This window comes from Anarrhichthys ocellatus, unplaced genomic scaffold, assembly GCF_004355925.1.
Source record: "Anarrhichthys ocellatus isolate YVR2014 unplaced genomic scaffold, GSC_Weel_1.0 scaffold286, whole genome shotgun sequence".
In the NCBI taxonomy this organism is placed as follows: Eukaryota; Metazoa; Chordata; class Actinopteri; order Perciformes; family Anarhichadidae; genus Anarrhichthys; species Anarrhichthys ocellatus.
This window is the reverse complement of record NW_022280306.1, coordinates 42,396-55,469: the sequence shown is the minus strand read 5'-3', so window position 1 is coordinate 55,469 and position 13,074 is coordinate 42,396. Positions and strand designations below refer to the sequence as shown.

The 13,074-nt window shown below is 38.7% G+C and overlaps 2 protein-coding genes across 4 annotated transcripts in view; both read left to right on the top strand.

Annotated features, from left to right (window-relative positions):
• LOC116401231 (alkaline ceramidase 2-like) overlaps positions 1 to 4,019 on the top strand; it is a 12,106-nt gene extending 8,087 nt beyond the window's left edge. For both annotated transcript variants that reach the window (XM_031879544.1, XM_031879543.1), the window contains 2 exons: positions 869 to 1,006; positions 1,401 to 4,019. In XM_031879544.1, coding sequence (XP_031735404.1) covers positions 869 to 1,006; positions 1,401 to 1,587 — 325 coding nt within the window. In that variant the 3' untranslated portion in view covers positions 1,588 to 4,019. The remainder of the gene's footprint in view (positions 1 to 868; positions 1,007 to 1,400) is intronic.
• An 883-nt stretch (positions 4,020 to 4,902) lies between these two features.
• LOC116401230 (tetraspanin-5) lies at positions 4,903 to 13,058 on the top strand. 2 transcript variants are annotated; one of them, XM_031879541.1, is made up of 10 exons: positions 4,903 to 5,351; positions 7,511 to 7,561; positions 8,574 to 8,720; positions 8,823 to 8,993; positions 9,113 to 9,238; positions 10,649 to 10,696; positions 11,358 to 11,474; positions 11,567 to 11,628; positions 11,964 to 12,016; positions 12,136 to 13,058. In XM_031879541.1, exons 1-9 carry the CDS (start codon positions 5,268 to 5,270, stop codon positions 11,974 to 11,976), a joined length of 819 nt encoding a protein of 272 aa, XP_031735401.1. In that variant the 5' UTR covers positions 4,903 to 5,267; the 3' UTR covers positions 11,977 to 12,016; positions 12,136 to 13,058. The 2 variants fall into 2 exon arrangements, with proteins under 2 accessions (XP_031735401.1, XP_031735402.1); XM_031879542.1 differs by having other exon boundaries at positions 12,123 to 13,058.
• The last annotated feature ends 16 nt before the right edge of the window (positions 13,059 to 13,074 follow it).

Sequence of the window (13,074 nt, the reverse complement as noted above, 5' to 3'; positions counted from 1 at the left end):
CCCCCCCCCCCCCCCCCCCCAAAAAAAAAGATAATTGCCGCATCTAAAAATAAATGTGCTAACCTACAACTCTACATCTTGGTATGGACATCTCAGTTGTAAATATAACAGCACCCAAGCTACACAGACAGTAAAATGAGTCCTGTATGAATGACTGCCCTCTTGGAGGATTAAGAAGCCTCAGGTAAAAGAAAAAGTATTTACATCCCCTCAGCCCTTCAAAGTGTTTGAACATCTTTCAGCTCACTGTTTCGGTTTTCTGTCCCATAACTAATAATAATAGTTTTGGTCCAGTCTCAGTTTTAGCCGTAGCTGGCAGCAGTTTGTACCAACAAAGCTTTAACAAAAAATGTACCGTATCTGCCCAAAATGCGTAAACCAACTCGCTGGTGAATACAGTGGAGTATTTAGCAGCTAAAGAATCACATGTTTGTTGAATGGAGTCATAGGAGACATCAAACAGAGCTTAAAGGAGACTTACTTACAATCATCAAGTAAAAACATACACGGCTCTGAGTGGATGCTAATGTTGAGGCAACTGTTTGCGAACAAGTTCACCGTAGCAAATGAAAAGGTGACACTTTGTCAATATTGTGCCACTGCCACATAGTGGCCAAAAAAAGCCAAATTGGCAAAAGCTAAAGCAAGTTTGAATAGGAAAATTTTATGTATTTTTTCTTTTAATTTAAATTATTTCTTTTTGCTTTTGACTTGCTCATCAAAGATGCCAAAAAAGATGTTTTTGTATTTTGTGTACCTGCATAGACGGCTCGTATGCACTAAGTGTTGCATACACCAAACTAAGTACATATTGTTGTGTGTTTTCACCGTTATACACATTTCTCAGTGCTCTCTTTGGTCATTGCAGGTGTGAAAACCCACGTGTGTTCAAGTTGGGTCTGGTCTCAGGGATCTGGTGGGCACTGGCTCTGCTTTGCTGGATCAGCGACAGGATATTCTGCGAGATGTGGTCGTCTGTCAACTTCCCCTACTTGCACTGTGCTTGGTGAGCTCAAAGTTGTTATTAAGTTGTTATTAACTATTATTAAGGTCATAAAATCTATCTACTCATTATACACAAATTATTACAATTAAAATGCATATTTCTACACAAGATCTCCATCTTATCAAGTTTTTTTTCTGTCTATAATTAAGTTAAGGTCCTTTGAAGAAAAGTGAAAAAGCCATACATTAGGGTCTGGATCTTGAATCAAGAATAAGTGCAGAGTCCTGTATTAGAATCAGGAAAAATGAAATTTAAGCAAAACACCATAAACAAGGTGATTTTGAATTGAAAACAAGTAGAAATAATCTTACTCCACATGAGTTTGTGACAACACCTTGATATATTTCGAGTCTTTTCTCCAGCAGTTTGGTTCATTCAAACTTTGCTTTCACAGGCACATCCTCATTTGTCTGGCTTCCTACTTGGGTTGCGTTTGCTTTGCCTACTTTGACGTTGCGACTGAGGCCCCGGAGCGAGGACCCGTCATCATGTTCTGGCCCAACGAGAAATGGGCCTTCATCGGCGTGCCCTACATTTACTTCCTCTGTGTCCACAAGAAGTCTGCTATCAAGGTGACTTAAGGTGACGCGAGTGTGCAGCTCTGCTTTAACACTTTCTCGCCAAGATGCATTCAAACGACACCGCTGTGACTGGGTGATGTAGGTGATGCACATTAAGGCCCAACGGTCCATCCCTGTCTGGTTTCATTACACAGCAGTGTTTATGCAACTCTGTCAAAGAACAAAAGGTGTTACAAATTAGTCTAACATGATGCCAAAAGAGGAACTTTTCAAACAAAAACACTATCAAAGCCAAGAAACCTTTACAGTGTTCCAAACCTAATCTCAGGCTTTATGGTATCATGTAAGTATTAGTATTATGCATTTCTGGCTTCTTTAAAAAGAAGATTTTGTACATTTTATAGTAACTCAAAAAACCTCATTGTAAAGCATTGTATTGCCTTTATAAAGACACGTATAGCATCTCATAGGTGCAGTCTAGCCATCATGAAAGCATATTTAGAAACAATAAAGCACTGGATCCTTTAACTGTGATTGATGCATAATGCATTAAAGCTTCATATTATATTGCTCAGCCGATCCTATTGCGCTCAATGAATCAACAAGGTGGTTCATAAGTTGTTATAGAAGTGTTTCACACAAAGCCTTATGTGTTTTAAATACATAATGGATTCAGGCTGTTAGACCTGCCCTCTTTGTGGACGGCCATTTTTACTTAAAACGCCAGAAACGCAAGCTTCGTTCCGTTATGGGTGTACGATGTTTTGCTGCCAGCATGCCATTGTGATTGTTCAATATAGTATATGAGAAATGTGTTTATTGTACTCCTGTATATATTTTCTTAACTAACAATGTGATATGCAGTTATTTTCCTCGGAAAAGCATATCATTTGTATATTATTGAATGAATAGGTACCCTTTGATATTGGCCAAAACCCAAAGTAGAACAAATAAAACTGAATGTGAAATCAAAATGTATTGAAATAAGATTGACTATTCAAGGAAATAATTATATATTTTGCACAAAATGAAGAATGGTTCTCAAAGCCTTTGGCTTAATGCACACTTCAATGATAATTATGTACTCAAAACTTTGCTTGCACGCGACAGCTTTTAATGCTGAAGTTTTCATCCAAGCGTCTCAACTCTTAAACTTCTCTTCAGGGTTATTTATTTCAGGCTCAGTATTTTAGACTGTGTGCTAAATATAATCAAAACTATGGAAACTGTGCAAAAAGCCTTAATCAAACAGGATAACAGACTACAGAAGCAAATGAAGGTACACTGTGTCCTTGTGTGATGTATCTGAAGCTGTTTGCTCTAAAAGAGGAAATGCAGTGTGATGAATGTGTTGGATAACAAAAGGAAATGAGGTTTAGGTTATCGCAGGAGAAGTTGTGGGACAGATAACCTAGTCTTGCTTGTTTTAACGTGTTCATTTGACAGAAATTAATAGAAATTCTGTGTGTAGAATATAAAAGGGAAGAATGTTGGGTTCTACAGCTAAAGCTAACCCTACAAAACAAGTTTCACCAAAGATTTTCACCACAAACAAATGGTTTTAAATGTTCTTGGAAACTGCCTCAAGCTGTGTTAACTGATATTATTTTACTCCCGTCCTCCTGCAGAGGCTTCTGGGAACTCGACCTACTAAAATATCTTGTGCACACATGAAGGGTCAAATAAAGAATCATGATTTAAAGAGTAAAAAATAACTTTTCATGAGGTTAAGTATTTTGTTAAATCCCCCCCAAAAATATATTTTTCAAAGTGATGTGTAGCCGAATTTTAGGGATGAATGATTTTTGATATTGCATAATTACAACCTTTGTATTGCCATTGTAATTTTTTGTATTTTTTTTCTTAAGGAGAATCTTTGGGGACAGTATTAACAATGTGAACAAAGCTGTTGTGGGCCCAAGCACACTTTCACTGCGCTGCAAATGATATTGAGTCCTACATGTGATCCACGATGGTGGGTCGTTTGTATGAATCACCCTCGGATTAAGGAGTTTGTGTGAACAGGACAGCCTGGGAAATGCTGCCCTCTGCATCCTAATGTTTGTCTTGGCATGATGTGTGATTATGATCTCATAACAATGAGTTGTGTTATTTTTATGGTCTAACATGTGTATGCAAATCTCAGTTTTTCTCTGCCTGCATTGACAATAGAGACGAACTGCACAGAAGTATTTATTTTCATAATTTATCCTGTTTTGTAAACAAATATTTGTAATAGACTAGAACATTAGTATATTTTATTATATTCAATAAACCAAGCCAATACTCAAAATGATTGCTGGTGTTTATTTTACAGACAGTATCATGTTGATTTAATGCATGAATCAAAAGTATTGCTCGCATCTAATTATTCATTTTGCAGCTTTATGTCTCTTACATGAGCAGATCTGTTCTTTGGACCGAGACTCGAGATGACCCAGGCGACACGTTTTGCCACCAGGTGGCAACATTTCTCCACATCCAATTTATTTTATTACTTTCAGGTGATAATTCCAGAACAACCTTTAGTTGTTAGTATAAGAAAAATAGAATATTCAAAATATTTGATTAAATTAATATACAGAGCCACAGCACACTGATTATTGTATTTACTGTACATTCAAATACACAGATTAACATACTGTATGTTTGGATGTACAGTAGACATACAGTACGTGTCTAGAAAAACAAAACACACACCTTCCAAAATAAACTCACAAACTGCACATCCACCTCACAGAATAATAACAGTTTATGCCTGAAAATATCCTTTTATTGAATTAACATGAACACAGATTTGATGATTCTCAGGTCATCAGGCAGTTTGTTCCAAAGAGTGGAACCAAATAACAAAAAGCTCCAACTTTAATATAGCAAAATCTGAACTCGTTATTTGCAGATGTGTAAATATGAACTAAAACATGAATTCACTTCTGCTTTAAATCTATTCTGGGGTTCATTCTGAATATCATGGTGAAGCATATTTTTAGAAATACATTACAAGAGATGACAGATGTAATTTTACTCATGAATTATGAAGAAAAGGCTATTATTCATTATTACATCACTTTTTTGTTTTATTTGTTGCTTGTATTTATTTATATGATTATTCATTACATAATGCACGCTCAGTCCCCATAGCTCAATAGGTTTAATACATAATACAACTTTAATTTTACAGTCGTAATTTCTATTATGAGCCAAATGAATTAGTTGAGGGATGGATAGATGAATAAATGATACTCTAAAGTGATTAATATAATGTATTTCATGGTCACGCGACGGCAGTGGCGCCCTCTTCTGAAAGACGTCCCGCCTCCCGTGACCACCAAAGGCTCTCATTGGCTCTCACAGATGTCAATCAAATAACGGCCATGTCTACATTGTGGGTCAGATGGAAGACCATCGGCTTTAATCTGGTTGACTTCAGTGGATTTATTTGTACCGTTATACCTCTTTAGATCCATATCGGGAATAAACGGACATCTTTACTGACACCGACACACTTGACGCTCCTCTGCGGCTTCACCTGCGCCTTTAATCAGCGGAAACAGTTAACGGTACAGGAGGATGTTTATCATTAGACGCGGAAATAATTGACGACGCGTTTTGTCGAAGCCTTTTAAAAAGAAAAAAAAAAAAAGAAAGAAAGGTGTTTCCACAGCCGGGCTGTCAAACACAAGAGGATAGATGTGAGTCCTCTCCCCACTGTGGGCGGCGTTTAAAACACAAACATCCAAATGATGTCCGGAAAGCATTTCAAGGCTCACGAAGTGAGCTGCTGCATCAAGTACTTCATCTTCGGATTCAACATCATATTCTGGGTAAGTCCCCTTGTTTGTTGTGTTAGGACTTCAGGCCTGGTTTATCCTCTGCTTAATACACACTGCCGGTACGTGTTTTTGACCGCAACCAACAACACCCCCCCTCCAGCCCGGAGCCGTTTTCTGTCTCCCCGTTGTTTTTTTTGTACAGGAGGACATTTGGCTCATTTCGTCCCCGGCTATCAGCTCACTGCTCCCCGTGCACTTGCTCGGTACTAGTGTCACCTCTCAGCCTTTGTTGTTGTGCAGACAGCGTCCGTGTGAGGGCTCTGCTGCCACCATCACTTTGCTTTGGCTGCATCATCTGAGGACACTTTGTTTATCGGTGGTGTCAGAGATGTACACACACATTATTGTTTTGTTTTAGAAGGAGAAATGCATTTTATACTTTGTTGAGACCACAGTCCACCCAGGCATCCAGCCCCTTCACGAGACTGAGAAACCTGCTGTTGTGCTTTGAAACCCACTACCAGTAACCCCATCAGAGACTTCTGGATGTCCCACTTTGGGCCTCCACTTAGCAGAAGCTGGTTAGAATAGGTTAAGGTATATATTCTTTATTGTTGTAGGGATAACAAATGGCTTTAGTGATGTCAGACATTAGTAATAAAAATCAGATCAGGATACTTTATTGATACCTGGGGGGGCAATGTGTTTGTTACAGTTGCCGTTATATAAGAAACGGATATAAATAAAGGGCCATGTAAGATATAATGTAAATTATGTACATAATGCTACAATATATAACAAGTATAAATAAAATAATATATGTAAATGCCGTATTAATGGAAGTACTATGCCTTGCCTGAAAGGAGGAGTTATGGATTAGAGCTGCATTGATTATGTGACTAGTTGTTTCATCGATTGACAGAAATCTTAACATGATTAATTGTTTAAAGATGGCCAACATTAAATTATAGTAAATATAATTATTTGGAGCATTTTCATGAACTTTACAACATGAATATGAATATCTTAAACTGATTAGGTGGCAGCTAAACATTATCTTTGTCGTTATTGATGCATCTATAAATCGTTTTCTTGATTAATTGCTATGTTTAAAACGTCGTAAATTCCAAGCTGACGTCTTCTAGTTCTGACCAATAGTGTTCAACCCAAAGGTGTTCAACTTACAATGACAGAACAGAAATAGAAGCAGTAAAGTCCTCACGTTTGAGAAGCCAGACCCAGGAAATGTTTTGCATTTTGGCTTTATACTTGACTGCAGTGATGAATTAATTATCAGAATTGTTGCTAGTTAATTTGAATAATTGAATCGGCTGTTGCAGGCATTCATGATATCAGTATGTATTGTTTGTGATTCAATAAATATTAATGGATGAACTAACCGGATGGGACTGTCAATTGTAGGCTAATCCAGTAGATTAAATACCTTTTAAATCATGTGCATCAAAATCTAACATAGTCAAACTGCAGTCCTGCTCATAAAAAACGTTATATTGCCCCCACAACATATATCTCTTCATGTCGCCTTGGGCCATAAATGGAGCCTTCATGGACCTCAGAGTGATGACCTCTGTGATCCCTTCACATTCATATATCATCAGAGGAAGTTGGCTGCGTCAAAAGTATCATTCCTGCCTTCTTCCTCTAAAACGGTTTCACAAAGAATCCCTTCACAAGCTCATTTACAAAGTGCTTTATATCTTATAAAGGGAAAAAAACATAACTATAGGGTCCAGTCTGTAAGTGAGTCTAATTGTGCCGCAGCCTAAAGTTCTTTCTTTGGTCCGACCAGTAGCCAGAAGCTAAGATGAAAATCTAAATATTCATTTAATGATATGAAAACAAGCACTTGTGAAAATGTAACTGTTCTCAAATGAATTCAAATTTTTAATGGCTGCTTTAATATCAACTGTTTCTGATGCCTTCGTTCATAACTTTCCAAATCCTGAAATGTGGTTTAGAACTTTTACACTGTAGCCCGAAACTTAAATCATGAAGCTTCCAGGCTGTCAGGAGATGCTTTCTAATGTGGGAGTCTCCCGATACTGCAGAGCAGACTGACACCAGAGATATTTTAAGTTAATGGATCACTGCCAGGAAAATCTCTCTGTGGTTTCTCTTCTGTGTGACGGCTACGTGTTGCAGTCGCAGCAAAAAGTAACCCTTCTCTCTTGTCTCTTTCTGTCTGTTAGTTCCTTGGATTGGCATTCCTCGGCATCGGGCTGTGGGCATGGAGTGAGAAGGTGATTTCACCACTTATCTCTCTGTGTAAACAATAAGCTAAATCAATGTGTTGTGTGCAAATAATCCATAAACTAAGCAGATCATTTCAATTTTTCTCCAGTTGCTCACGCCCATCTAAGGGCAGTAGCTAGACTGAGTCAGAAAGGAATGTCATGCTTTCCGGTGGGACTCCCCTCTTGAACAATGCACACAAAGAAAAGATCTGATGCACTTCATAGATTCATTCACTGTCCAGCTCCGGGGGTCTATAAAGGGGGACGGACAGTCTAACAGTTTAACATTATATGAAAAGAGGCCAATATTATGTCTCACAAAGAGTTAGAAGAGAAGATTGATACTTTTCTCTTGTCTGTTTGTTAAGTATAAAGCTGGAACCAGCAGTTGGTTAACTTAGTTTAGCACAGATACTGGAAACAGGGGAAACAGTCTGTTGTATGTAGTCTGACTCTGTTCAAAGGTAACACAATTCACCTATAAAGATCACTAATTAACACAATATACCTCTTTTTTTTACATCCGTACACAAACTGAAGTGTAAAAAAAGACAATTTTCTGTTTTTCGTGTAAGTAAGAAAGTCACTATTCTGGCCAAGAAATAATTTAGCTCATAACTCCCATAAAACCACAACTTGCCGCTTTTACATAGTTTTATTTATATGGATCAAACACACAGGATATATGGTGTTGATCAGTGAGCTTTAGAGGTGCTGGTAGGCAGATTTTGTTGTCCTTTGGACAGGCTAACTGTTTCCCCCTGATTTCAGTCTTTATGCTAAGCTAAGCTAACCAGCCACTCCTCCAGCTTCGTGTTTACCGTATTTGACTGGTATCAATCTTCTCATCTGACTCTCGGCACTATTCCTTTAAAGTGATTATCAAACTAGTTGACAACGGACTAGCTATTTCAGCTCATCGCATAATTTAAAGGTTTTTTGATTGTGGACACCATCAACTCATGGAGACGGTGGACTCGATGATTTAAGCCTCTAACCCCTCACTCTGCTTTTCCAGGGTGTTCTCTCCAACATCTCGTCCATCACAGACTTGGGGGGCTTCGACCCGGTCTGGCTCTTCTTGGTGGTGGGTGGCGTGATGTTCATCCTGGGATTCGCTGGCTGCATCGGAGCACTGCGAGAAAACTCTTTCTTGCTCAAATTTGTACGTTCGCTTGTCAAACAACTTGTGAAGAAATGTGAAAACCTTTTTTTTTTTCCCCCAATCTCCTTGGTCTTATAATAATATTGGTCCAATGTATTTCAGTTCTCCGTGTTCCTGGGTATCATCTTCTTCCTGGAGCTGACTGCAGGAGTCCTGGCCTTCGTCTTCAAAGACTGGATCAAGGACCAGCTCAATTTTTTCATTAACAACAACATTCGGGCCTATAGAGACGACATTGATCTGCAGAACCTGATAGACTTCACCCAGGAATATGTGAGCACTATGTTTCTTTATCCACTGTACTTATTACACTCCCGTGTTGTTTTTACCATTTCTCTGGGACATTGTTGACATATATGTGAGTTTTTCTTTGTGTCTGTTTAACCTCGTAGTGGGAGTGCTGTGGAGCGTTCGGAGCTGACGACTGGAACTTGAACATCTACTTCAACTGCACTGATTCAAACCCGAGTCGTGAGAAGTGTGGAGTGCCCTTCTCCTGCTGCACCAAAGATCCAGCGGTATGTCAACACATAAACTCACCACACATCAGTCTTTCTAATCCACAGCCAATTCATTCCCATTTACGGTAAAACACAACAAGCCTTTGGGTGGAATGTGGTGTTTTTGTGTCTGGAAGTTGGAGTACAAATTGAGGAGGTCGCTTTCTAACATGTTGAACCTTTTAGTTTGAGGGAACATTTAGAAGGTCCTCCCTGTGACTCATAGCTCGGTTATCTGCGTCCTCCAGAAGGCTGGCTGTCAAATTATCATGGCGTGCTTCCAACAGGACGTCAAGGCCTCTCAGCGTTTAGTCCTCTCAGACCCTGCCAGCACAGCAAAGTCTGAAAGCGACTGGGAGGAGTTATCTCGACCGAGACTTTTTTATGGGGCAGGAAAAATGCTCGAACTGCTGGTCTCTGTGGAGAGCAGTGACAGTGCTTCACTGTAAGATTGCAGTGAGTCTTTTTTATTTGCTGACTGAAAGACATTCCACTATTCCACCAAGGCCATCCTCTTTGAGAGCAGCACTTCATAACAACTAGCATGAATATAACATCTTCAACACACGATTCGACATGAAAGCGCTCTAAAGCTCTAAGCAGTCGTATTTTTAAGTCTTTTGAGGCAAGTCACAATTGTTTTTAATAAATAAAATGCAAGTCAATTACAAGTCTTTAAGATCTCCGATTGTGGACCATTAAAATGACACGGCATTTAAAGAATTACATTTTTCTTAATTTTTCTTCAAAGACCATAAAAAGACTAAATATATCTTGCTCTTCTCTCAATATTTACTTAGTTCCTCTGGCCGGGGTCATAAATGTAGTGTCATTTTCAAAACAAGACGTTGTAATTTCCCCCAAAAAGCTGTGTTATGTAGTTCTTTGCAAACTCAATCAGGAATAATGAGTGCATTACCTCAATAGTGGAAAGAACGGAGCTCTGTGGCACAGAATAATAAGATATATCCGGCTTTGTCTACACACACACAATACTTGTTAAAGTGTGAAATTGCTGGTTTTAAATCTTTGCATGGATTTTGTTGACAAAAAGAAAAAATATAGCATCGCCAGATTTTTGTCTATGCAAGTCTGCCCTGTGGCTGTTTGATTTTTAATGTTTCAGGGCTTTTGCCAGGTAAACTCTCAAACCATTCAAATCTAAAGTCCCAATATTTGTGACTTAAATCTGACTCAAATCCAAGTCTAGATCTGTGCAGGTTTAGTTCACAGCAACCTTCCTGATAATATATTAGAACAATATGTGAATCTCGGCAGTGGCAAATATGAAAATTAAGTACAGGTTTTCTACCTGGACTACCTGGACCAGCAGCATTACCGTCCTTACATCTTCCCAGTATATGTCTCTAAATATCTTGACTTTACCTTTTGAAAATTTTTTAAGCATGAACCATCTTCTCTTCATAGGAGGATGTCATCAACACGCAGTGTGGCTACGACATTCGAGCAAAAGCGGTGAGTGGCTTAACAGAAACTCATCTCAAAGTAAGCCAGTGCCTTAAAACAGTACAGGTTTATTTGGCTGCATGAGGTCATGCTTCAGGTACTCCACCCTGGGCACAATATTCCCCTTTCAGTATGTTTCCCAACTGCACAGTCTTCGGAATACAGCAGCTGGCTCCCCATCAGCACTTTGGGCCGGGTGGTATTACTCATGCTGCAGCAATGCACTGGGAATTGAATCCCCTCCCCCATCATTAGCTTTGGCCTTACTCCACAGTAGCATATTGTAAGGAAAAGGCTGTGTTTGTTTTATTGACTTGAAATGTGAGGAAAAAGGCAAAGTGGGCTAGTTTAGTCATAAATTGAAAGACTCTAGTCAGAGTAGAAAAACAGTGGGCTGAGTGTGTGTTAACAACCGGGCAATATTAGTTCAGAAGGACTTTATTGTGAAGGGCTTTTGAGGAGACCACAAGATGACCAGTAGAATCATGTGGCACCATTAAAAGGATTTACCATTTACCATGTTTTTAAGTGCTGCAAAGTAAATCCCAACATAATTGCCTCTGGTTACTCATAAGATTTCAAACTTTTAAAAGGATAAACAAAGTAAAAGCCAAATCCTGTGTATGCACTTGCCTGTTCGGCTTTATTACTGGTTTCTATGTTCTGTCAGGACTCTGAGCAGCGGACCTTCATCTATATCAAAGGATGCGTTCCTCAGTTTGAGAAGTGGCTTCAAGACAACTTGACAGTGGTGGCAGGCATCTTTATTGGGATTGCATTACTACAGGTGAGGACCAATGTGAACGGTTTACTTTATTATCTCATCTCTGTTGACTTTCAATTTACCTCATGAAAAATATTTCTTGTTTTCGTTTTTAGATTTTTGGCATCTGTTTAGCGCAGAATCTCGTGAGCGACATTGATGCCGTGAGAGAGAGTTGGTAGGTGGCAGCTTTGTGTTCATTCAAGCACAATTTCACTCAGGCTGGGAACAGTGATGTATTAATTATACAGTTTGTGAAATTGATAAAGAATAACTTTTACTTTAGCTGTAGAAGTTCTTGAGCCATGAAATATCCCCTCAACTATTTGATGGTACAGAAATATGATACCAACATTCATAAAACTAAATAGATAGTATATATATATATATATATATATATATATATAAAGTTATGCCAGATTCTGTTGTCTACCAAGCACAGCCTCATAGAGCTGCTTGTGAGTCTTGTTATGCGTTTTATCTGTACTTAAATCTTCCTTTGTCTTTGTGCAGTTTGTTTACCTAAGACCTCCACAGAATCTCCAAAGGCAAGAAGGATGTACCAGGTAAGCACTATTGGATTCACCACTAACGTTGGAGCATATAAATATTCATATTCATATTGATTGAGTCCATTGATTGCCCCGTGTCTCTTTACACTGAAATATTTAGTTTGTTTCCACAGGACTCTGCAGTTTGGACTCCAGCAATGAAGGGAAATAAATTAATCAGCTAACGTGTCCACAGCGTAGAGTCTCATTGACGTGTAAATAGTAAATGTAGAGTTATTTTTAAAGTTATTTGTGGCCCTATTTCTGAATGAAGCACAACCTCTAAAGTGTATTGTAGCTCTCATACAGTACAAATTAAACAAATGCAATGACAGTGTTTTACAATACAAGCAGATATGATGCTGAAGTGGCTCAAAGGATAACTCCCAGTTCAGATGAATTTAGTTCGTAAGCCTGCAAATGAAGACCGGAGGGTGTCATAACTAGAGTTACCTCTTAGATTTGGTGTTTTTAATCAGAGGTGGCGCTTCATTCAGTGAAGAGGCTTGGTTTTATATGTCTCACAGCTGCAGTTTTTAACACTGCGTGTAAGGGTTGTGTACAAAGATTAAAGTGATTCTGGAAATGCACTGCATGCCTATTGTCTACTGGTAGGACATCGGCTTTCCTAAATGTATTTCATCAATGTTAAGTATTTTAAAAATATTTGTAAAATAGTCTCTATAGTTAAGAGTGAAGCGGCTGGTTAGCACTTTGTTGAATGTTTAATGGACTCTTCTCAAAGCAACAGAGAATATACATTTTTTTTTTTCCATCTGTGACATTATGCTCGTATTCTACAGATACAGTTTGTAAGCAGAGTTTTGTGGAGCTGAGGTGGATGTAAAGTATCACGAAGGGATGCGATTGATATTGTAGGCTTTGTGAAGTTGCAGTTCGCTGAGAGTTTTTGGCAGTGACATTAAATAATGTCTAAATATACGGAAAGGAACCATAATAGGTGACATCCCAACTACTCAGCCTTAAGCACTTTAATCTTCATACAAGTGATTTCTGTCGCAACGGACTGTTATTTTAGCAGCAGCCACTGGAGGGGGCACTTTTCCTTAAAC

Coding starts and splice junctions, on each gene's coding strand:
- LOC116401230 (XM_031879541.1), top strand. CDS start 5,268: ATGATGTCCGGAAAGCATTTCAAGGCTCACGAAGTGAGCTGCTGCATC. Junction 9,239..10,648: donor GCTGCACCAAAGATCCAGCG/GTATGTCAACAC, acceptor TTCTCTTCATAG/GAGGATGTCATCAACACGCA. Junction 10,697..11,357: donor ACGACATTCGAGCAAAAGCG/GTGAGTGGCTTA, acceptor ATGTTCTGTCAG/GACTCTGAGCAGCGGACCTT.